Consider the following 26818-nt stretch of genomic DNA (forward strand, 5'->3'; position numbering starts at 1 on the left):
TAAGATAGAGAGAGTCTTTACTTTATCAGCAAACTTAGCATGATCATTTATATCTGGAACCCCTTCGTTGTGGAACGGACATTATCTCGAATGTTGCTAATTCTAGCTTTTAGAAAATACTAGCAAAATTAGTCAAACGGAAAGAAAATAAGCAACTTAGTTCATAAAAACATCCCTCCTCCCCCATACTATGGACTATGATCCAATTGGATTTATGATATTTAATGCTAGGCTAATAAAATCTGATATTATTCGTTACTGGAAATTTATACAGGAGTTCACTTTTACTATCTTATCATAACTCATAAATATAATAAATATATATCAAAACTCATACATCAGAATTTTTTTTTCCGATGATGATCTATACACAGGTGACATAACCCATTGTCGAAGAGTATTTCTACTATGAAAAAAGTTTCTTAAAAAATTATTCCCTCCAAATTGGCATTTGGAACTTGTAATCCATTTATCGGATAATATCAAGACACTCTAAACAAGAAGGATGATGAGTTCGGCTAAAGATATAACAGCGGTGTAACTGATTCTGCTATCAAATATTTTCCACGCTCAACGGACTTATGCAAATGTGCTTACAAAATCAACGACTTTAAAGAACTCCCAGCCAATAGCAGGAAACGAAAAACCGTTTCGCGCATTTCCGGTAAGACGAACTAATTCACATAACAATGGAAAAGACTTTTAAAAGGCAAATCAGCTTATAGAGAAAAAATGAGCAACACCTCTCGCAGCCATCAAATAAAAAGCCAAACAATAAATTTATAAAAAAATATTATAATAAATAGAACAACAACATGGCTGCTTATGAGCCCATAAAACAACATCAACAGGAAATTGCTAAGAAATCATGTCAAGATGAGGTGAAATTTCAAATGTAAAAGGATCCCAGGAAATGGACTATTAGAGAGGAGCCAAAGAGGCAGCAAAAAAAAAACCGAGGAAAGCGATTGCTCAATACTCGTCCGCGCGTCAGACAGTGACAGCAACAACAACAACAAGGCAGCAACAATAAGTAATGAGCAACAAGCTAAAAGGCACACAAATACAGTGATAAACACAACGCGATATTCATATTCGAGTCTATAAAAGATAAGCAATCTGATATGCGCAAATCATGTGAATTCACGTTGCCGATGATGCCGCCCTGAAGAATTACGTAAAATTGAGGCGGCAGACACTCGCACACACACACACGAACACATATAGAAACACTCGGGTGTGCAGTGTGCGCCATTGTTCGCCGACGAGGCAAGAAGTTGAACAACTTTTGTCGAAAGAGAGTGACAAACCCGGAATACAGAACGCGCGGCGCACATTCCCATAGTTGCACGTGCAGAATTCTTCGGAGCTGCGATCGTTGGATCCTCTTGCTTACTCAAATTCTATTTTATACACTTTATGTCGAGCGGTTGACTGACATGCCGACAGACACACGGGACACACCTTCCGAAGTACGAACGCCGAAATTTCATTGCGCTCTCAACCTAATATCCTCGATTGTGAAGTGTTCTTCTCCGTTTACAGTCTATTCAATGTGTATATGCTATATGCGAATTTGTTTCGGTATGTGTTCGTGTGCGTCGGCGCACGTAGTGTTAAAGGAGCGAACAAGTGATGAAGTCGTTGCTTCCATTTTTTGGGGCAATTTGCTATGAAATTTTTATTTTATTTTGTTTTTATTTTTTATGCTTTTTTTCTTATTCAAAATTGTTTGGTACCTTAAGCTGAATGCTACTTGTTCGCTGGAATTCGCATTGGAACACTTAAGTACCACTTGCAGTCGTTCAGTACTTGTACCGCTTTCGATTCCTTGCTAGTGGAGGTGAAGGAATGAATTTAAGTTCTGATTATTTTTAGGCGACCTCGCAGCCAAGAGATGAAATTTGATAAAGTCTAATTTTAAAGGAGCAAATTTAATTTAATACATGATGGACGATATATGACTGCTCATCTTAGCCGAAGTTTATCATTATAAAAAAAAAAATGGGAAAGATTTATAGAGCTTTTCGCGGATGTATACAGATTTCAACATGGTAAAGTTAATGAAAAATCTGTGGCTAATCAGAATAAAACATATGAACCGATTTGATGTAGGCTCTTCCTCTCTGAAAGTTTTTAGTGTGGAATCCGCAGATAGAAATCGAGATAGAGAAATATAACGAACCAAATATTCATAACCATATATGAAATTAACCGAAGTCGCTTATTTATAACGCAAAACAAAAATGAGAACAGAAAATTATAATGATATGGGGTATTTGACAATAAGGCTTTATATAGTCCCTTTATCAAAATTGAATGTAATTTAAAACTTTCTCGAGAAATTCCTAGTGCTAGCTTGTATATTTCTAATATTTTGTTCTTCAACCCGCTGCACACGCTCCGTACTTCATATTTTACTTGGGATATTTTAAAATTTTGTTCAGCAGGCAGCTGCGAGTACTAGTTACTCAACTCTTAGGCTCTTTGACTTGCAAAACTATTTTCAGTTTCAAATTAAGATTCTCCATCACGGGGTCTTTTTGATACCCTCACCTGGGAACTATTTCCAGAAATTGAGATTCTAGCAATAAATATAGCCTATGTTACTCGGGGTGAATGTAACTTTCCAATGGTGAACGCATTTTTGAAATCGGCACAGTAGTTTTTGAGTTTATTCAATACAAACATACATACAAATCTTTCCTCTTTATAATAGTAGTATAGAAGTATAGATGGATATACGAAATAAGTTATTGGTATTCATATTACTTATATTCAGTGAGATGGAAATCTGTAAATTATATAATTAAAAGATTTAAAGTTATCGATTTAATTCACGGAACTTCCAGAATTATGTACGCTATAGTCGTTATATAGAGGTAAGGGAACTTATAGATTCATGCTATACATTTCTTTACCGCAATTATTAATCAGCTTCGCTCCGATAACAATCCTTGTTTTCATATCTTTCTTTTCCGTTTTTAATGAGCTACGCCTCGAAACGGCTACCATGATAACATGAAGAACCGACGATCTCGTGTTAATATGGGACTTATACTGTAAGTACGCGAAATAGCCGAGACAGTAAGCATCTCAACCGCCTGCTTGTGTCTTGTCCTGCATGACTCAATATCTCATGGCACAGGTGGGAAACAAACGCAACAATCGAAGGCGTTTCAACATACTTTCGGGATCGTCGACATAACATGGATCAACTGAAAGACACCAGACACCTAGAGGGGACTTCACGGAGCGAACCTCCCTCCTATGCAGAAATATTGGGTCGAATCGGACAAATGTGACCAAGAAAAAATTGCTCGAACTAAAAAATACTATTAAATTAAGAAAAAATGAGCTTTTTTCAAAATCTTCGTTCTTTTTATTTGATAAAGACTCAGGACGATCTATCCTCTTATAGAATATGTATGTATATAGAATCTTTTCAAATATTTACTTTTAAAATATTTTAAATACATAGGCGGTCAAAATAAATGAAAGAGAAGAAAAACACGAAAGTAAAACACTTTAATTTCCTACAGGACTAACTTAAAAAAATCTGTACTTCTATTCATTTGGCAGAACATCCGTCACAATGACGTACACAATATAACTTAAGGACTTTTGTATGCCTTTTGCTTCGTTTTCCGCTCTAAAGTTGAATTCGGAATGCAAAAAATTGTACAAGACGGTCTTATTTTTTCATTTGATTTTGCAATGTTTTTCGCCTAACAATACATAATACTTGCCATTACATATTCAGATATACTGAAATGAGCTGCTCGATGACAGCTCGTCTTTGTTTGCTGCCTTTTTGCCTTTGCAAGAAACAAAAGCGCATTTGGCTCGAACGGCTCAAATATCCTATATCGTGCCCCTTTGTTTTACGCTCATTCTCAGTTCACACCTAGTATTACGACATCTTAAGGAAATAACATTGTAAATGGAAATGCATTAGAAATTGATTTCTCTATGCGATAGCAGTATTATGACATTCTAATCGCTACTAGCTTCTGATGACTATTTACGCTTTTTTGCTGAGCCTTTTGTTCCCTTCACTTCCTTTACAGGTTAATTTATGTTATCTACGGAATTAGCCGAGAGATTTTACACCTTCTCGCTTCCAACTTGCATATACTCAGCTTTATGTTTTTACAAAATATTTATGCTTCTGTTTCCAGACGATAGCGATCTTACTGCTGGTGTTACGTTAACATTTTCGAAGTTAATCTGGGAAATCTGGGAAACTGTCAACACTGGAAGCATACTGGTATCTTGGTGTACTTTATCTTCAAAGTGTTGTCATTCATTCTTCGGTATTATCTATACATAGGTGTAAATTTTTCGCAACCATAGTACCATTGCTAATTGAAACACAGTACCAAGTTTCACACAATCTTTTTATGCGTTCTGTAAATGATACTCGTGAAAATGTTCACAGTCTATAAGAGTTCTTTATATGTAAACATATACATATATGTATGTCTGTCTCATTACATAAGTAAAAGTATCGAATCAGCTGCGTGAAAAATATCTTCATAATGTTTACAAGTTTTTTAGGATTTTCAAACCGATGTTAATCTAAATTATTAAACTTCTAGGTTTTGATTAGTTTTAATACTGTAAGCATGAGTTTGGTAATGATGCTAAAATTATTGCAGTTAGTATAATTTGTCTACCAATCAAAGTGATCTGCTGATCCTTATTTCATACTTCATCCGACTTTAATATGAAAGATGTGTACTTAGAAGAATAAAAATTCGATTTGATTCGAATCAAGAGTGAATTCAGCAAATCCATACATTCCAATATTGGTCACAACAACACAGCAAAACAAGAATTTATTGAAAATCTTGAAGTATATATATGATCTACATATAAACTACTATGTACGTATACCAAATCTTCGAGGACGTTGTGATCACAGTACCAAATTTTTTAATTTGAACTGTATTTGTGTACAATTTGTAAAACATTTTTTATTGTCTTCATATTCAAACCTTTTCACTCACAATTCCACTCAATACCGGAAAAAAGAATTGAGTGTGTGTGACTTGCTATGTGTAGATCGTCTCATTTGCAACTATTCGCCGCTAGGGGATCATATAGTTTTTTTGCATACTTTTAGGCTGTCATGATCACATTGTACTATCCTCTGATATTTATTCAACTTACTGGAGATTTTTGATCATTAGTAATGTATCTATATACACACATTCATATCTCTATCTACCTTTATATTGAATCAAACAATTTCATAACCTGTGTAATTATGTATCAATTTCATACGAAAGATATACACGTAAATTCAAAACTTCAGACTACTCTATTTAATATTATTAGTACAGTATTATTAGTATTTTATTAAAAGTACACTTTACTTAAATGCCAATACTGAAACGCTACAATGACGAACATTTTATACTCTCCCAATTCCCAAAAATTAAAGGCGTGTGAATTAAATATAACCTATAGTTATTCCGAAATTTAATAAACTGTCTAACTTAAAAACTCAACGATACAGATATACCAAAATCAAAAAAAAATATAATTTGTATGAATTTGTTTAAAATAGGTCTTTTAGACTCTTTAATTCAACCAATTAGTGTATTATATTGAAACGAACAAATTTCTAAAGTTTCAATTAGGGACTGTCACAAAACGTCAAACGAGAATCTTTTCCCTGCTCTTTTCTTGAGAGCATCATATATAAGTTTTAATACAAACTAATACTAATTACGGTTTTAGAATGTTTACCAACGAACTTTTTGAAGAAAGTTGCCACCAGTTTAAAAATTTGAATCCTATTAAATGGATAATACAATATGGGTATCAAACCAAAGAAGGATTATTGTTCAAAATATTCTAAGAACGGTTGCCACATTTTAAAAATATTATACATTATTCTATTAAATTATTATTTATACTCAATATGATTTGAGATATCTTTCAATACTAATATTCCCATAGAATTTTCGTTATCCCATTCAAAACATAATCCATATAAATAACAGTGTGGAACACTCGTCTGGGTATTGGACTGAACTAATTTTTTGGGTGAGATAGAGTCATAAGTAAATAAAGAGTATTCTCCGATTTTCCAAATTAGCCTACAAAATCAAAATATTTGCTGAATTTCGCTGAAGTTTATATGACATATGCTATTAGGGGTCCAGTATTTTTCGATAAATAAATTTTTTATTTTTTCTCACTTTGAGCATCTGTTTATCAAGTTTATATCGACGTCGACGGCGTATAGAAAAAATGTTTCATTAATTTATATTATGACGAGACTGATCTATGTATGGAATATTATATTCAGCTTCAAATATACCTGCAGCTATCCTAGCTTAGTACAATATCATTTGCGTACAGGACCTTACAGACTTCCGTGTTGCAGAAGAGTAAAGACATCTTATCAGTATCCAAAGAAAGACCTCAGAAAAAAATCACAAAGTTAGACTTTTTAAATGTAACAAACTATGAGGAGAAAAGTTTGAAAGGTAATACCGATCAAATGTACTCTAATTAGAAACACTATTTTCTCAAAGCAATACAGATTTAAAAAATGTTCAATAAAAAATAATTATTTAAGTGTTTATAGTATAGGAATATAATAAAAATCAGATTGTTTCACCTGTAACGCTGTATACCGCACATTAATATTTATACCTTTTACCTTTGTCAGTTGAGCATCGATATTCCCATATAAATTATATACGCGTTTCAGCAATATCTCCACATCGCCAGTCATCAATCATGGAGGCATGTCGAAAAGGATAATAAATACATATTTCAGTGCTCTCATACACAAGGGGTCCATTGTTGTCTCCCAACCGATTCCTGATGTCTCTATTAAATAGGATGAATATACGCGTTTTGGTATTCAAAAGCTGAAACCGCGGTCATAAATTAAGTAAAATGAAAGGCCAACAAATGCAATAGCCCAAAAGCGGTTCCATATATACATACACATCCACGTATATGCTGAGAGGCGTAAAAGCAGTTTATACGCTCCCGTTACAAAGTTGCGTCCCACTGTCGTGTGCTAAATTTAGAACAGGCATTTATTAATAAATTAAAGGCAACAGTAAATACACAAACAAACAGCAAGGTGGCTATTAAATCCGCAGGATACTGACAGCGCCAACAATACCAACAATAAACAACAAATGAGCACTCATTCACTTATTTAATTACAAGTAAAGTGGTTTCCACGCCGGTAGGGCGCTACCGCCTGTGGACCGCGCACAGTCGTCGTCGTCAACCCACGGCTTGCCACAGCCTGCGCATGCGTGCAATCAAAGCTTTTAGGCCACAGCCTGTCAGTGAGCAGTGGAAAAAAAGCAAACTGCAAAGTATAAGAATGGAATTAAAAAGCGCAAAAAAAAGACGAAGTGAAAGCAAAATACACGCTGGCAAAAAGTGGCAAAGGTAGGAAATAAATAACTAAAATAACGCAATGAGCAATCACAATTAACGGCACACAGTTAATTCTTTAGCTTTCTTACAAGCATACATCCATATGTATAGTTGTTGTTGTAGCCCAGTGACAGCAATTTGCCGGCAAAACGCTCGAGAATAGCGTATTCTTTGGCATAACGGAGATTCGCTGGGCCCCTCATTAATTGTTGTCAACTTGAAGCAAAATAACCAAAATAATAACAGGACCGACAACGCATAATCTACTGCGCTCTGAAATTTGAGTGACACTGGCACCTCGGAGCAGAAATTACGTCGAGATTTCGACATACATCAATCTGTCAGCGCTGCCAACGCAAGGATCGGACAGCGGACTCAACTGCCGCAAGTAAGTTTTGGATACAAGCTAGATGTTGTTGCAGTTTTTGCTTTAAGCGGACTACTGAAACGCTGAAGCCGCTTCATTTGCGTCATGCTTACTGTGCAGCGACTTTGGACCGAGTCTATATTATTCTTTCCTCACCGCTTGCACTTAGGTTCGTTCGAATTCCTTTTACTTACTACTTACCCTACACACTACTCCGATTGACGCCAACACAACACCATTTAATTGCCTTACTAGCAACCACGAAACGCTACGATTGCTGACGGACCAACGTACTCACAACGCACACACTCTCTACTAAGTTTGCGCCTCACATTTCCAGTGAGTTGTATGTAATGTAAGACAAAAGACCGTTAAGAAGAATTAAAAATAAATCAAATCAATTGGAAGGTAGAAAAAATCACATTGTATACTCGTACTTGTACTTAAATTTGTGCGAGGCAATGCCTTCTAAAGTGTTGTTGCATCAAGAAATTCCGAGTACAAACGTTAAGTAGGCGTAGCGCTGCTTAGCCCACTCAAACGGACAATCACATTCACTTTGGCGCAGCAGCAACAGCAGCAGCAAAGTAGCGAACGACATGAAGAAGCCACAACCCACTGTTGCAATCGCAAGAAGAATTCAAAGCGCAAGAATGCAATGAATTTGCAGTATTTATTGTTTAATTCGAAAGCTACATTTTGGGTATTGAGTCAGTTGTATGAGTTGTATACATACGGCAGTACTTCAGAATGCGCAAGTGGCGAGTGTGTACTTATACTCATCTATAATCGCAGCAAGCTACTTGCATAGCGACATATTTTTAAAGCCTGCTAAATAGTTTATAAATGTTCATAAATATTTCATTCCCTAAGAAATAATTTAATCAGCAAATTCCCTACATATTCCATTACGAACAAATGAAGAGCCTTAAAACCAACGGAAAATATTCTCTCGAAAATTCCTCTTCGTAGTTTTTTTAGTTTTCATATTGCGACTTATAGGAAAAGTTATTTATTTTTTATAGAAATATCTTATAATTTCATATAATCTTGTTTTTTTTTTTTAACCAACCGGAGTTTCGAAGATTCTCATACTCAGAATATGAAGACCAGGACAGTTAAGGATAAATAGCTATTATGTTTGGACCCAAGTTCTCACATATCATCAGAAGCCATGACGTAGTCCAATTGATATATCCTATTTTCTACCATAAAGTAAAATAACTTGATGACGTTTCAAAAAGGGTTATAACTAAGTGGGCGTGGTCGTGCTCCGTTTTTAAACTATATTAAGCAGCCAAATTCAAATTGAATCGTTCAAGTAGAAAAACAATTTCCTTACAAGTGAGCGTTGGATAGACATTTCCAAATTTTTGAACTGATCTCCATGCAAACTTCTCAAATAAAAGTATCTCCTTGTAATTAATTTTATATTTCTACCAGTATTCTTTAGATAATTAGTGTATCCTTAAACATTTTTAAAAGTGGGCTTGATTATTTTCATAGTTTTTATACTGCAACATGAATTATGCTACTTTCACCAAGTGTTATTGACATATGTACATAGATTCAGTAATCTATGAGATTCATAATATCTATGAGAGGGTACACCACGCCACTTTTCAAAAAATAGAAGACTACATTGTGCTAAATGTAAGTGCAAATAAGTTATAGCAATCGCAGCACACTGTGGACTAACTGTCAGAATATATCCCTGAAATCAAACCCGTTATTATACAAGTGATTTTTACTAAGAAATCGATTATATTTTCCAATTCTTTTTCTGACAATACTATCATTATTTTCCACTCAAAGCAAAGTAGTTCGGCTTGTATGAAGAGGCTTTCATAAATATTTCCCGTTGAGATATCGCTATGAAATTTTCACCAAAAATCTAGAAAAATATTTTAAATATATAGTAATAAAATTTGGCCACATCGGACTACTAGGTTCTATAGCTCACATAGAACAGTAATTGCCATTATTTGGCAATGATGCGCAAAAATACTTCTTATGGTCAAAGTTGGAGCGTCAAACCTTTCAGTAAGGCTTTGTAAAAAAACTTAGGAAAGCGATAAACAAGCTGAACATGATTTGTCGTTATAGTTCCACCCATCCAACCCCCACATTCAACCTATAAGAATAATATCATATAAAACATCATGTAGGAAAAAAGCAAATTATCAACCAATTTCATACAGTTCATATTTTCACTGCCATTCAACAGCCATTATAATTAGAACAAAAAATTGTAATGTCTCCTCTAGTAAACAGTACATAGAGTAAATAACCACGATTTATCCTTCTTTCCAAGCTTTCTTAGCCCAGTTATAATGAGTTCGAACGTAAAAATAGTGAATTCATAGGGCATTAGTATTGTGACGATTGCATGGGTACATAATTAGAACTCTATGTAAACAAATTGAAGACGCACAAAATAAACAAATTAAACATTAATTCCACAAAAACCACGAATCAAGTTAGTCTGAATTAACCTCAAAAGATAACATAAATACCTTTAACTTCAAAATCCATTAAAAATAATCATGATTCGTTAATCTGAACAATTACCAGAACAATTTGAAGTGCGTTGTTGCTGAGAAATTTTTCAAAAAAAGTTCTAATGTGCTTTGAAAATGTAAAGTTTATTCATGCATTTAACTCTATTTTTAGAAAGTACTGTTAGATTTGTAGGAAAACCTGGTTTGCAAATAAGAAGTTTGGGCAATTTAGAGGCCATCGGTATAAATTTTGACAATAAAACGTGAGACGGATTTTTGGATTTTTGGCCTATGGGCGGAACCACTGTGCAAAGTTGAAGTTCGCCTCCGAAGTCAGACCCAATCGATTTATATGAGTCGATGGCTCAATGAGTAAACTCTGTACCACCCAAGCCATCAACATCCTTTATAGCGAATAAATAACTGTGAATGTGTCTTACTAATCATCTCACTACACAAAAAAATTTGTATCAAGGGCAAATTTTAATGAAGAATTGGAGTTAACATTGTAAACCTCGATTGCCGCACCTTTTTTAAAACGTTTGCTAATTTTTGAAATTCTTGAAGGATAATCTTTTAGATTGTAGAAATAAGCTTGGAAGCTTACATTTACTAGCCAAAGAACAATGTCTTATTTTATGTATTTATATTGACTGAATTCAGACCCAGCTTCTCAGATTAGAACCCGTACCCGTTGGTAGTATGTACCCCGAACTACATTATTTACTTTAACCTCAACAACAACATAGTGAATCTGCCTACTCTCACATCAAAAATGGAGAAATTTGACGCGGTTCTACTACAGCACAATAAAATGATAGAAATAGGAATTATGACAGTTGCATTACGTTGTTTTTTATGACGTCATGAACGAAGCGAGGGGAATGCTTTGTTTACAATTACTATGAAAGTTTGACAGTTCGTTTCGTTTATGATTTTACACTGTCATTCTGGTAGGATACTAAGGTAATATTGTGTTTAAACATTTTCAATAATCAAAGGATAAATATTATAAGTCTCTTGCCTGGTAATATATATATATAAATATTGTACATGCAATTATTTTCGATTTATTACGTTCCTAAACGATTGCCAATCAATTACAACGCTATAATGAATAGCCAGAAGTGCCACAATCCTAATGACCGCATTTAAGAGTCTAAAATTAGCAGAACATTCTGTAATATCGCTGGCGATGCATCAGCGTAAAATATTGCTTTGGCTTCCTTGCCTTGTTTTACCTAGGACAGCCTTGCCTTGCGGTTAAGAAACGGAAAATTTTTCGCAATAAAAATAAAAACTTTCTGCTCTTATTCCACCGTTAATGGCACATTAAAAGCAAGAACAACAATAACAAGGGGAGTACACACTACACAAGCGGCGAATCAAATGCGACAACACGACGCCAAACAGCGAGTTGGCCGGCTGCGAACCGCAGGAAACCACGAAGTATGGAGCAACGGTAAGAACGATGCAAGGCCGTTCAGCGACCTTCACGTTTCTACAAGCTTCTGCCTCCGCTACTCCTGCGGCTGCTGGTATCTCTAGAAGAATAACAATAAAGCATTTTACTTTGGAGCAGAACACAGAAAACAGCGAGATTTGTTTCCAATACCGCTATAGCGGCCATAACTGTTTCGAGCACAATAACAAAAACAATAATAGCAACGCTTTTAACACCAGCTTTGTGCACCGTTGTCTTAATTGGCTGAAAAATGTTGCAGACGCGTAAGTAAGAGCCGCAAGCCGCCAGGCAGTAAGGTTGATCGATCTGTTGATCATACCTAGCATCTATATATGTATATAAATATATGTAACATTATAAGCAGATCAGTGCAGCGATAATGGCATTTCAAAACGATTGCACATCCAGCGCAGGATGCCCTCAGCCATTCCATATCACACATATACGTCACACAAGCGCTGGAGTGCGGTGTAAGTAATCCTTCGTGCGTAGATTAAATTTTATTACCCACGAATGGCAACAACTTTTATGACTCGGTGACGTTGTGACGCTTTGCCGCCGTATCGCTGGCGAAACTCTAAACGCGGCACTTAAATTACAACTGTCCAACAGGCCAAACCACATATCACCAACGAAGCGAACGGCGAGCGGTGACAATGCACCAACGCTGGCATTTGTCACCCAACCGAATGATGCTGGCGACTTTCGGTATTTACGATTGTATCGCATAGCGCTGCAGCATCCTATAGTTATTTAGTAGAGGAAACAATGCGCTGTTGACTACGATTTACGAGTATGAGTATGTGGGCACGAATATATATATGTATGTAACGCACATGCGGCACCCGCGACCGCCCGCTCGTTCACTACACTTCCCGTGGAGGTTCGGAGGATCAAGTGTTGCCCAGCTGATTGACGGCGTCCAGTTGCGGTGCGTTGCGTGCGTGTTTCCGCATTCTCAGCACTCCCAGAAGTGCGAAACATCTTAGATATAATCGATGCGTGTTAATTATTGCCGTCCGTTCGCATGCACACGCTCATTTTGTTGTTTTGCCACATGTTAACATGCCGTTTTTCCTGTTAATGCATTAAAGGGCGTTATTAATCACTTGTGAGTGATATAAATTAGTTATTCTAATTATAGACCAGTAAACACTTCTTGCCGCAGGACAAGTAGTGTGTGTAAGGCAGGAGCACGTTCTGACAGTTATTCCACTTAACATGTGATGCAAATTCCAATGGAATATTTAAAAACATAATAAATTAATGATACTAAAGCTTATGTCAATTACTATTAAGTGGGCTTTAAAGCTATTTTCGTAATATTTTCCATTAAAAACAAGCTTTATTTAAGAGTATATCTTCCGCTTGACAGTCGTAGACACCGCTTACGCGGTTATAGCCGAGTCCACAACAGCGCGCGACGCATCTCTCCTTTTGGCAGTTTGGCGCCAATTGGTAATACCAAGTGAAGGCAGGTCCTTCTCCACCTGGTCCTTCCATCGGAATGGAGGACTCCTTCTTCATCGTCTTCCACCAGCGGGTACTGCATCGAACACTTTCAGAGCTGGAGCACTTTCGTCCATTTGGACAACATAACCTAGCCAGCCCCTGTCTTTTTATTCTGCTCTCGAAAATTCCTAGTGCCGTCTCCTCGGATGTTGACATCGTCCAAGCTTCTGCACCATAAAGTAGGACGGGAATGAAGAGTTTATTTTTTGTTAGTTGTTTGTATTGCGTACTCAGTTCATAGTACCACCTGTTGGCAAGAGTGATTCTGCGCTGGATTTCAAGGCTGACATTATTTTCGGTGTTGATGCTCAAGAGTATATATGTATGTATATATAATTAAGACTACACCAAGTAAGTGCAAGAAAATTTATAGAGAGTGGCTATCGTATTCGGGCATACATATTGTTGTCTTCCTGGGCATAGAAAGAATCCTTAACAATAGAAAATGTGATACACAACAGGATCTGCAAATCGGTGGATGAGTAGAGGCACTCGTTACGGACTTCTTTGTTATCCACATCCATGTGTGATGGTGTAGAACAACAACCTCTAAGCACTCAATATTGGAAAATCGACGGCAGTTCTAAGACTGAACTGACTTTATTATGTGTAGTACAGAGACTTAAGTCGAAACCATTTTTGCTAAAAATAAAAATATATGTATACTGAATACCAGAAAAGTAAGCTTCATGTATGTATGTGATTGGCGTTGCAACCGTTTAGCCGGTTATAGCCGAATCGACGATAGTGCGCCACCTCTCTCTCTCTCCTTCGCAGTTCGGAACGTTTGCAAGGGTCGTCATCAAAAGGGGGGTGTCTCATCCGAGGATTTCGTCGATTTTTCATTGGTACTTCGTTTTTATGTGGTGGGTCCCAAGCCCTACGCACAACCGCATAAGCGGGCTTCGCCTTCTCACTTTAGCTCGCCTTCAAACGGATGTCTGTTGGCTACCCAGAGGATACTTGGTCAAAAACCGGAAGTCGTGAGCTGCTTGAACCATGTGGAGAAGAATCGTTTCTGGTCACTCCCAAGTGAATGACAATCAAAAACTTTCCTCACTTGCGTGAACTTCTACACATGATCCCACCCACCAAGTAAGCTTCATAGAAGTACAATATTTCACATTTAAATGTCGAAAAACAGACACTTATTAGGATTCATATTCACACTAACAAATACTGCAGATCAACGTAGATGTATAGAAAGCAAAAACAATACCATTGCAGTGAGAGCCTAAATAAGAACGTCAGAAAGATCGTTTAGAAAGCCAAATTATTTGTCTAGTAAGTGTTCAACCATACACATTAGAAGAGTAGAGTTTCGCCGGAGAAATGTAGGTATTGGAGATAAAAAGTAGATAATTTTGAATGACCATAAGTAGTTCAAAACTTTTGCCGCACCTATTGTTTAGGATCGTCAGCTAATTAGGGGTAGTCAGGATTTTCAAAAAATTTAAATTTTTTTGCATTTTTCTCTGAAAATTAGAAAAAAATTCCTGAGGTCGCCATTTTGTTAATTTTTGAAAAAAGCTTCGATCAATCCCAGGAATATCTATTAATAAAACTAATTTTTTTATCCGATTGTTTTTAAATGAACCTCCAAGGACTTATGGTAATCACCGCAAGGACCTGGGGAACTGGGTCAACACAAGCAACTATAACTTTGGAAATTCTAAATTTTATTTTTTTAAACTGTCGTAACTTCAAGTGAAAACATTGAGTAATAATGTCACATTATTACTTTTGGAAAATAACTTAATTTAATAGCAAAAAAATTACTGAAAATTCTCATTTTTTAAGGCATTAACACTGATCTAAGCCAAAGGGCTTATAAAATTGTATTTGGTGCCAGTCTGCTTGCACAGCTGGTATAGTTTGTTCAATTCGCTACACTCTAACGCTTGAAGTCAAATTAAATTACAAATATATATCTTTCATTAAAATTTAGCGATAATCCAAAAATACTCAAAACTTTTGGAAAAAAATTTCAAATAAAATCTTGAACAATTCACAGATCTTAGACAGAGATTAGGCTTTGAAAACCTGATAAATTTTTTTCTGCATACTCCTTTGCATTATATGAAGACTATGATTTCACCAAATTATACTTCTACAACTTTTATTATGCCGTTTTGCTAATTTCGTTATGCAACCAAAATCAGGTAACACACCAACACTAATTCTTGTGACAATGCTCAAAGTCATAATTTTATAAAAATATGTTTCAAATATCAAAAATCTTCGGAGTACATATTCTAAGAATATGAAAAGCTATTGCATACATTGATGATGATACAATATTCACAACTAATCAACTCAGACGTCGCACATCATCGCACTTCATCAAAAAATCAATTATTATTTTCCATTTCAAATTAAAGAAAAAAGTCAGCAAGAGTATATACCATTATCTCTTATAGAGTTTTTGCAACATACAATTTCATTTAGTTAAAACCAATAACAATTATTTTCATTTCACAGCTTTATTAACTGCACAATTTTCCAAACGTTATGTGCCCACTGAAAAACACTCCAAACGCTATGTATATACAAAGCGTTTTAATTAAACACCACCAGCAATGAGTAAACAACAAATTAGCATAACACAAGCTTGGCCAATACACATAATTCATTATTTGCAAATTAAATGTTGCAAATAAGCGACAAGTAAAATAGTAAAATAGTGAAATAGCAACAATGCTCAGCGATAAAAAAATACAACAAACTGCCACAAAGAGTCGTAAATTAAACCTTCACTTGGCACTATTTGATCGGATCATTTAAACGATCGGCTTTCAATGAAAATAATTTATTTCATATTACAAAATCGATGACGGTAAAGAGGGTATTTACAGCATTCTACTAACTAACGAGTACATGCTGGTATATGATACTAGTATATAAGGATAGGTGTGCTTTTATATTGAGAACTCGAGAAGTAAGTTGTGTTAAGCCTTCCGCTTGATCAATTCGATACTAGCGCTTGTAAGAAGAAATGATACTAAGACATTTTAAAATGCTTAATAACTGCTGTTGATACACTTAGTAGCGGAAGGCACAGTATGCGTCGCATGTTTAACCTCAGGCATGGATAAAGTGTTTATATTAAGAAATATGGAATAATCTAAATTTTTTGGATGAAATTATGGAAAACTGTAAATCACAAATTTCGAAAAAGTTGCCAGTAAATTGCACAGTATATGCCCATATTTATTCATAAATTATAATACAAATCCAAATATTGAATAACTTCATTTTTCATACGAAGATATAGTTTTCGATGTCTGCCTGTTCATCTATATGTGTAATTAAAAAAAACGAAAATTCTTGTTCTAAAATATGTTAAATTGGGCCCTGACCACGGCTTCAGAGCCTTTATTCCGAAAATATGATAATCTAATCTTTACTTCCCATTAACCCAATGATCACCATGTAAGCTCTCTTAAAAAAATTCCGAAGTCCGAAGTTCATATTCTCATATAACGGCTATCTTTTTGGCTATCCGCTCAATACACCACCTTGGGATGAATACTGATATTTAAAGCAGCATTAATTTTAGAATTTGAATATGCTAAGATGATTGAACTTGATCGGGTTGTCTTGTATCTACATGATTGCCGTAGAACATTCATTAGATCGTTCATAATTTATACAATAATTCCATAGTGGATCCCCAAATATCATCGATCCCTCAATCCTCTCTTGATTTCTCTTTCAACTATTCCGGATCGGTTTAAAACTTTCGGATTAAATACCATAAATATGGAAAAGTTGTTATTAACCCATTAATAAAGCCAACATGAATTCCATTCAAAACGAGATATGTATATGCTATTAATATTTAATTTAATATTTTAATTAACTTAATCATATGCGGTTAAAAATATGTCGCGCACTGTATAGTAAGTATTCATATCGAAGTATTCAGTCCGAAGTACTCATTTCGTACTAAATAAGTAGATCACTTGCATCAAGCTGTAAAAAGATAACTGAAATAACTGAAAGATAGTAATGCAATAAAAACCAATTTGATTGTTTTCGTTCGTTCTTTGTTTTATTTTGCGATTAATTATAATATTTCATTTCATTATTGACTTCATTTATTTAGACACAAATGAGGGTAAATTAATATTTTTTTAAGTAATATATACAACAATATTTACATAATATCGCTCGGACATTTAGACTAAATTCGCAATTAATTGCTTAGATATTTAAATATGCTTTTATTGTGACATCTTTCTTTAGCGTAATAGGTTTTAGAGTTGTCGTATTTCTCTTACCAACTTTATGTTAACTAAATTGCTTAAATAATTAGAATTAGTACAAATAAATAAATTATAAATTTGAGCTTTTCGTTTGTGGCTCTTAACAACAAGTTCGTTCGTTATTATTTTTTATAAATTTTTGAGTTTTTCTTCGTCTATTTAAAAAGGAACAATTCAAGGTAGCATTTCATCATACCTTTTATAGGAAATATTGCGAATTGCAATAGTTGTTCGAATGTTTTTTTTTTCATTATTTATTCGTCTTTACATATACATTACCTATGTATATGTAGGTATATTATAGTATATTTAGTTTACTACCTTCGTCATTTATTATCTGCTGTACTTAAAAAAAAAATAAGTATTTCTATATAATTATTTACTAGTACGCTTTCATTTCAACGAATAATGGCCTGTCAGTGTGTTTATCGTTTTTTATCTATATTCTGATTTAATTCAAAATATGAAATGGATTTTATTTTTTATCATTGTGCGACGTGTTTTCGGTCTTAATTGCTTCTAAATTCAATTGTTGTGACTGAGATACATAAATATATATGTTCATTACTATTCAATTAAACCAAGTGATTTTCGCTCCGCTGAAAAAATTATTTACGACATTGTCAAACGCAGACTCACAGAGAAATCCCATAGCTACCTAATTACATTATCTCTAGAGTTTAGTAAACTATTTTCAGAACTGTTTTCAAATCCCTTAAAAGAGTGTATGTGGTGGAACTACACTACTACTCATGACCATAACCTCAATAGTCCTTAAGTTTGGGCAATTAATCTTATTAATTTCTTAAGAAATTGTTTCATATCTATGACTCAAAACCAGTTAATAGTTCAATATCGCATCCAAATTATTTTATGACTCAAAAATAGCATCTCCTAAATTTCAACAATTTTTCAGTTTTCCCAGATTCGCCCAAACTTTGTATACTTTACATTGGTTTGAATCTATTGATTAGATTATTTCAGGGAAGTTTAACACACGTAGAATCTATTTCGAATTTCTAGAAAATCTTTTTGGGATACTTTCTAAACAATCCAAATTTATAGATAGAATACTTTCCCAGAATGCTGATCACTGAGCTCTGAACCGAAATTGAAGTGTTGATAAGATCCCAAAAGTGCAATTAGCATTGAAGCTGTCTGAGTCAAAATGGGTCATGATGAATAAAAAAATGTATATTTTCTAACAGTCAAAGTTCTTAATACAGTACCTTTAAAAACGTAAAACGGTAAGTCTTCTTCGGATTTAAAAAAGACACATCCAACAAGTAAGGGTTGTAGTTGCTTTTATAAGTTTCAAGGCGACTTCAAATGACTAATGGATTCCTTAAAAAAATTTTACATAGTAGAGATCAACTCATGTATTTCACAAAGCTTGCCGGTATTATTTTAAGATTTTGATATTGATCGAAATATGGTTCTTGAGGAGAATTTGTTAATGAAGAGATATTTCAGACATATTTAAGACTCGGTAGCCGAAAATATATGTATAACTCATACGAGTTATTGAAATCTAAGTTTGAATTAGCTTCGTAATGATCTTTTAATGCCTTCGACTCATTAAGGAGCTTACAATAATGGCAAAATCGCAATTGGTCGTATCTATGACACCGTATCGGCAGAATTGACATCGTATGAGGAATTACACGATTCCAAAAAAACGACATAAAAAGAATACTCATACAATCCTGATGCTTATGCCAGTATCACTCGTTTGGGTCTCTAATATGTGTAAAATAAAAAATCTTTGCGATTAGTTTGTTTTTGTAAATGAAAGCGTAGCAATTTCATAAGACTTAAAATTTAATAATTTTTTGCCAATCATCTATTAATATATGTATGTACATATATATATTTCGCTTTCCAATATTTATGTAAATAAATTTGTTTGCCTAAAGTTTTCATATATTTTCTTTTACTAAGACAACACGATTCTTTGATAAAAAAAACTTACATGTCTAAATTTTCTTTCTAAGTCAATTCGCTTAACGCTAAGAAATTGTCTATCGCTTAAATTAATTAATTTGAAATCGTACAATTATTACTAAATATATAAATAAAAGTATTAGCTTTAATTGTGGACACTGATGGTCCGTGTGGAAAAATATCGACTTGTTGCAATTGCTTATGAGTATTGAAGTTACTTAGCAGTTGTATATATACGTATGTAAGAAATAATAATTTTTTGCTAAATTACAATTATCAATAGTTTTTTTTAACTGCTACTAGCTTGTTATTGTTTTTTTGTTATTTTTGTTTGTTTTGTTTTGCTACGGAAATTTATGGCAAGTGGTTTTCATTTGCAATAAATCACTAAACATGAGTTAACTAAAACGAAGACTAAACTACTGCAACTACACAGGCATACATACACACACATATGTATGCTGGTGACTGCTGTATATAAAACACTATCAAAATAAATATAAAAAAAATAAAAACACAAAAAACTATAATAAATTAAATACACAAACGATTGCGATCAAAGCGCAATATTGACGTTAAATAAACTATGAAAAAATTAGCGCTAGTTACGACTATCTTCTAACTAAATACGAGTGTCTACATACATACATATAAACGATGTAAACTCTTATATATATATATTTATATCCATTTGTGCTTAAGCATGCTAGTTGTGTTCGCTTAATGTTTGTTTTTTTTTTTTATTTATCTATGCCTTAGTGTATTCCTTCCTAGTTAAACTACCTACCTACAGTACGACTTGGATCACATATTTTTCAGCTTGTCTAAGGGGTTTTAAACAAAAGTACAAAATACGAAAATAAAATTTGAAATAATAAAAAAATGAGAAACTCACAAGGAATAGACAAGAAATACTTTGCGCTCAACGACACGCTCTCTACGAAGAGGCGCACAGAACTGTTCGGGCGTCGGCGTTGGCGTTCAACTACTTAACTACTGGCATACTGGATGCTAAGAAACCTTTGGGTCACGCAAAGCAAACTCGGTGCAGCAAAGTCTGGCGCTCTAACAAATCACATTCTGCGCGCCAGCAACTCACTACCTACCACTCGTCTGGCGAGAGCGTAGAGCTTGCCGACGCATGCAGCTGCGCATCACATTGCCGCCCACCGCTATACCTTACGCGCACCACCAACCACCATATAACTTAGTAAGTACTTTTGCCGCCATATACCATTTGCCGCACACCTTAACAGCACTGCGCCACCAACATCACCTTACGCTGTCCACTACTTGACTACTACTACTTGAGCTTAAGAAATGTCAACAACGCCTTTTGTATCAGACTGCGATTGATGGTCGAATCGGCGGTGTAACGTACGCCACGTAAATTGCCATCATTATGGTCCACCACACCGTACTCGCCAACAATGAAACCGTCGTCGGTCTTCTCCTCCACGCGATACTTGCGATAGTTGCGTCCCTCGACCACGTACGCCACCTTGGCGTCGTCATCGTCACTGCCATCGCCGGTTTTACTGCCATCCCCAGCAATGCCATCATCATCGCTGCCGCCATCCAAACCACCAACATTCGCCACATTATCATCATAGTTGTTGTCCATATTGGCATTCGAGTTGGCGTTGCCGTGATAGTGATGTTGTTGCTGTTGATGGTGTATCGCACCGCGATTGGGGAATTTCGGTCTTGCCGTTGTAGTCACCGCCGCATTGCCTTGTATACCGTGGGCTCGTCCGTTTGTCATAACACTTACGGACTCTTCAATTTCGTAATTTTGCTCTGGGGTCGGCGTATACAAGCCGTCGCCGCCGTCATTATTGTTGTCGTCGTCGTCGCCATTGTGGCTGCTTTCTGTTGTCGCCGTTGATGTGGCTAATGGTTGGTTGTATTTGGAAACACACTTGACTAGATCTGCAGATTTTTATTAACGCAATGAAAGAAGAAGAAGAAGAGAAGCAAAATGCAGGCTTAGTAAAATTCATACAATAACAGTAAATTATTAGCATTACAATGGAAATAACTATAAATATGTCAAAATAGTTTGTACATCCTAAATGAATTGGGTATTCAGGAGTCCAGTCAGTGTCCCAACTAAAATTTTCCCTCACACATACTACTTACATTAAGGAGTGTCCGAAATGTTTCCCTTTTATCCACTTTATACGACAGATTTGTCCTAAAAAACATTCTGCACTATATCGAGAAATATCGTCTATATATTATCTAATAATTAAAGCTTTCAACTTCTTCTTATTTTTTACTAAAAAAAAATTTCTAAAATAATTTTATAAAAAACTGCTGAGGTACCAGTACCCCGCCGGCTAAACATCTCTTTTTCCGGTTACCCCGCTCTCCCCTCAGAACGACTATAACTTCTCCTCTTACACCTCATTTATAATAAGGTTCCACTGTTCGTCTCTTTCATGCTCCTCTGTTCTGTGTTATCGTCTCTATTGGCAGTCTAATCAATCGAGCTACTACCATATTTCTTTTAGAGACAGCTTCTGCCCATAATTCTACATGAAGTTCAGAGCTGTCATCGATCCGTCGAACCTAAGAGAGTTGCGAATCGAACAAAGCAAATAGTATACTACTCAAATAGGTCTCTCTCTCTCTTACCTCTAACGATAAGTTTAAGCAATCTCTTTTAGGCTGTTCACGCGGTTAGACCGTAAGAACTCAATGGTTTTTCCCCTCAAATGACTGTCATGTACTTGTCATTAATAATATAACCAACAACATTACAGTTACACACTTAACGACAATAAAGAGACCAAAAGCTCGAAAGGTATTAAAACTGAGTTTTTACAATACGACAGTACCTGCAACAACAGCCAACCAAGTCAAACGTTGGTTACAATCAAAGTGCTCGTACACATTGACATACTTATTTACATAAAAAACGCCTAACATGAAGCCAAATCATTCGGCATCACTTTGTCGGCAACGAACTACTCGTACTTAACTCACCTCTATTAGGCAATCCTTTGGCATTTTGATTAGAATGTTGGTCCGACGACAATGACGAATATTGACGTTGCTGCTGCTGCTGTTGTTGCAAGGCTGATTGAGACAACGACGCCGAGAAGGCGGACTCCAAGCATTGACGTTGCCGTGGCGATGAGTAGGTAACAGCCGCCGGTGGACTGTGCGAGAAGTCGGGATCCAAGAGATGTTGTGGTGATTGCGGCGCATTCAATAAATCATACGGCAATTTATCCAAGTTGAAGAGTACCCGACGTGGTTGCGATTGCGCCGCCTGTGACTGTGATTGTGACTGCGATTGGGCAGGTTGTGAGGCTGTTTCAGCGTGTGACTGGCTGTTGGCGGAATGTGTATGCGAGTGCGCATGCACCGAACTATGTGAATCATGTGCACCATGCGAACTATGCGCACCGTGACTGTGACTATGGCTGTGTGGATGCGACTGAAAACGTGTGTGATGCGTGTGATGCTGCTGCTGGTTAATGGGAACCGACATTGTGACTGGTGGTGGGTGTTCATCTGCCAGTTGAGGTGGCGCTGTTGTTGAGGTTTGTGCCTCACCGAAAGCGATGCGTGACACAATGGCCGGTCGGCGTGAGGGCATGTAACGACCAGGGCGTGCAGTGGTGGCTGAGCTTGTACTTGTGGAGCTTGTAGAGCTCGGCGGAGATGTTGAAGTCGTTAGAGCAGCACCCGATGCGCTGGGCGACCAATAAGTTTTCGCCGGTTCACCATAAACTTTAGCAGGCTGTGAGTAAACCTTTGCTGGCTCTGAGTAAAACTTGGATGGTTGACCATATACTTTAGCCGGTTCGGAATAAAACTTCTCGGGCTCACCGTAAACTTTAGCCGGTTCGGAATACACCTTAGCCGGTTCCGAGTAGAATTTCGATGGTTCGCTGTACATTTTCGATGGCACAGAATAGAATTTCGACGGCTCTGAGTTGTGTGCCAATTGCGCACGCTGCAGTGGCTTTAAGCTTTCGCTGACATTGCGTTGCGCTTCGGCTAATATTCCCGAGTGACGCCACGCATGTAAATCATCCACATTCTGCGACAGCGAACTATACGATATTGAGCGGGACTGTGGGCCGTGTCCCTCCTTGGTATTGTGGTAGATCACTGTTTGGAAGGGCAACAATTTCTCATCCATATCAGCGTCGGCGGCATCCGCAGCGGACGTGTCACGCATAATGGTATCGCTCATGTCATCATCACCGCTCATTTGCGTGTTGACATGTGAATGCGCCACATTTGCAATGCCGTGATTTATGGGTGAGGACGTGCCGTTACGTTTGTTGCTGCCACTGTGATATGCAGCCGGTGCGGTGACAGTAGCACTGCGTGCTGATGCAGACTGCGCCAATGGCGCTGCCAACACGTTTTGTACATTCGTCGAAGCGCTATTCTCCGAGTCCACCGCATCCAGATTGGCAGCCATTTTGACGGCACGTCCACTGACGGCATGTGGCGTGTGCAGTGAGCGTGGACTATTAACGCGTGCTGCCGCATGCGGTGAGCCGCGCAACTTTTGCGGCGACATTGTCAACGGTTCGGCTTCCTCAATTGAGAATTCGCTTTTGTGTGAGCGATTCACAAAGTCCTCCATAGTGGAGGTTGCCGACGCGGTCATCAGCGCAGTTGGTGCTGTTGTGGTTGTTAGTGTTGCCGTCATGGTGGACATGCTGCCTGCGCTGTGGCTTTTGTCAGCGCTGTTGTCATGTGGTGTTTGCTTGTACAGCTGTCGCATTACGTCTGTGTGTGGCATTGACGCACGTGTCTCCGAGAATTTATTGCTCTGTTTTGACATATCTGTGTCAACTGTGTGATATTGATTGTTTGTGCGACTTTGACCACCCCGTTTGCTGGATGAAGACACACTCACCGCCACCACCTTGACTTCATCGCTGGGATTTGATTTTTCTGGTGTATGCACTTGTTGCGCCGCAGTTGTCTTTGAGCTCGTTTTACTCTGCGAGTGTGTAACTTCTTTTTTTAGATCAATGTCACGCGCCACCGCATCCACAATGGCGTCATTGTCGTCGTATTCTTCGAGGAACACAATTTTACTGCCTGATGTCACCAGCTTCACCACCTGTTTACCCTCCGCTGCCGTCGTTCGGGCCGTCGTGGTCGCTGTCGCTTCATTCTGCACATTCCGACTCTTATAACTAAGACTACGCGCCGCCGCGCCTCTATTACCCAAATCACTCGGCTGCGTGGTTGCTTCGCCTGCCGATTGGTAATGATCAGCGCGCGTTACCCGCCTTTCGCCAACCGCCCCTCTACCGCTGCTGATACGTGCTTCCACGCCGCGCGCCACACGTTCGCTGGTGTCGCGCTCGCCACTATGCAGTTCACGCTGCGCTTCGTCACGTTCGAAGAGCAACTTGAGAAACTCATTGCCCGCAATAAGATCGACTGTTGGTGCTGCGCTTGCGGGCCGCGTATCGATCGTCGGTGCTCGCGCCAACATCTGTGAATTTAAGTAAAGAAATTAAAAATTAATTGGCATCACTTTAGTGTTATGGTCTGTCATTTGTTTTCTTGCGTTTTTACAATGTTTGCATTTCAACAGAATTACGAAATGGCTGCTGAGTAGTATAAACGGGGATTTTGGTGTCAGTCCAGTCATACTCCTATAGCGCCGATCTTGTGAGAAATTCATTTTAAGCACATGTTTATGATAATTAGACGGCTATAACACTTGTTGCAACGGCACGGCACATTCATTTTTCTTAGTCAACAAGTATGTAATTTCGATCTCATTACATTACTTCGCGTATTATAAGTGGGGAACGTAAGTTATTCATATGTGAAACGATAACAAGGCGGTACGGCGATCAATAATGTGATCGAAATAAATTGTGGTCAATGAGTAAGAAACGTGCTGCATTTGTAAAAGTGACTTAAGAAGAATAAGATTAAATAATATTTTCGTTGCCCGTCTGTCTAATTTAAATATAAAAACAATATGTTTTTGGAACCAAGAGGTTTGTATTAAAGTTAAAGTATGGAAACATGTATATAAAGTAGAACTAAGGACTAATTAAGTACATACTTTTCTTTTGACATATAATCAATTAATGCATACTTAATTTTTTTTTAGAAAGAAATGATCAATATATTTCAATACAAGTGAACCAGTGAATCAGTTTCTACAATATTAGTCATGTGTAAATTGTCATTGTCATATAAACGAAGAGATACCACCTTTAAACGACGTTCTTGAAGTAAAATCTCCACGGGTTGTATCAGTAGACTACGCTTTGGATACTGTAGGAAGTTAAACTACTGCCTCCCGTTCTTCATGCCGAAAAGACCAACCATTTGTAATGCATGCAATGAATCTCCGTAAGATCCTAACCAATTCCCCATAATCTTATCCTATAATCGATTCTATCTCTACGAGTATATGATCTGAAACACCTAAGGTCATAGAAAACACCTAAGGTCAATAAATAAAAATATGGCCTTGTTTTCTCCAAAAGAACAACAATAACATTGGCTATGAACCCATTATAAATTGGATTTGTTGAACACGTCGGAAAAATTCTAGGAGGTGGATCTCTATTGGTAAAAATAATGGTCTTGAGCCTTCATTATGCTTCCGTAGAGAAGGCAATAGATGTTGCGAGCAGTAATGACAGTGACTTAGTGTGTGATTGACAGCACTATACAATTAAAGTGATTTAAATAACTTAGAGACAATTAAAATGATTTAAATAACTTTGAGACAATGAGAATGGAATGACTGCATCAGTTTTTTTAGAAAATCAGAGGTACGGGTTATACGGAGCTCATCGAACAACTACGAATATATAACTTAAAAGAAGCCATCACAACATTATTGTCAAGACTTGCTTCAACTTCAGCAAGGAAGCCCAATAAGGAAAATTTTTTTAACTTAAGAATTTGGAAAATAATTCATTCAAAATTGTTATTATTGCTCTTAATAGTATATGCTTTAGGATATATACTAAGAGTTGTTGAGATTATATTTATGTTAATTATTCTAGGAAAAGAAACTATTGTTTTTACCATATAAATATATATAGATCAGAAGTACAATATTTTTATTGTTTAGTTCTTTGCATATATTTATTTGCGTTCGAAGGTGTGCCAACTTCTGAGTTCAGTTATTAAGCTTAGAATAGTACCAAGGGCATTTATTCTCTTAATGTTTGAATAATTTATAATTTAACTTAATAAACTAAAATTATTTGTATATAAAGGCGTTACTTTATTGACAAAATTTTTTGATTTATATAATTATATTTTTTGAAAACAAATACAGTTGAACTTCCCTAACTCGAATCACCATAATCCACAA

At 36.5% G+C, this 26818-nt stretch overlaps 1 protein-coding gene across 1 annotated transcript in view; it reads right to left on the minus strand.

Moving 5' to 3' along the window:
• Positions 1 to 17671: 17671 nt before the first annotated feature.
• Positions 17672 to 26818, minus strand: part of LOC105213871 (uncharacterized) — a 50748-nt gene continuing 41601 nt past the window's right edge. Inside the window, exons 3-4 of the mRNA XM_029041416.2 lie at positions 22471 to 24961; positions 17672 to 21411 (exon numbers count right to left, since the gene is read on the minus strand). Of these exons, the coding sequence (XP_028897249.2) occupies positions 20783 to 21411; positions 22471 to 24961 (3120 nt within the window). The 3' untranslated portion in view covers positions 17672 to 20782. The remainder of the gene's footprint in view (positions 21412 to 22470; positions 24962 to 26818) is intronic.

Source organism: Zeugodacus cucurbitae, chromosome 2 (genome assembly GCF_028554725.1).
Source record: "Zeugodacus cucurbitae isolate PBARC_wt_2022May chromosome 2, idZeuCucr1.2, whole genome shotgun sequence".
Lineage (NCBI taxonomy): Eukaryota > Metazoa > Arthropoda > Insecta > Diptera > Tephritidae > Zeugodacus > Zeugodacus cucurbitae.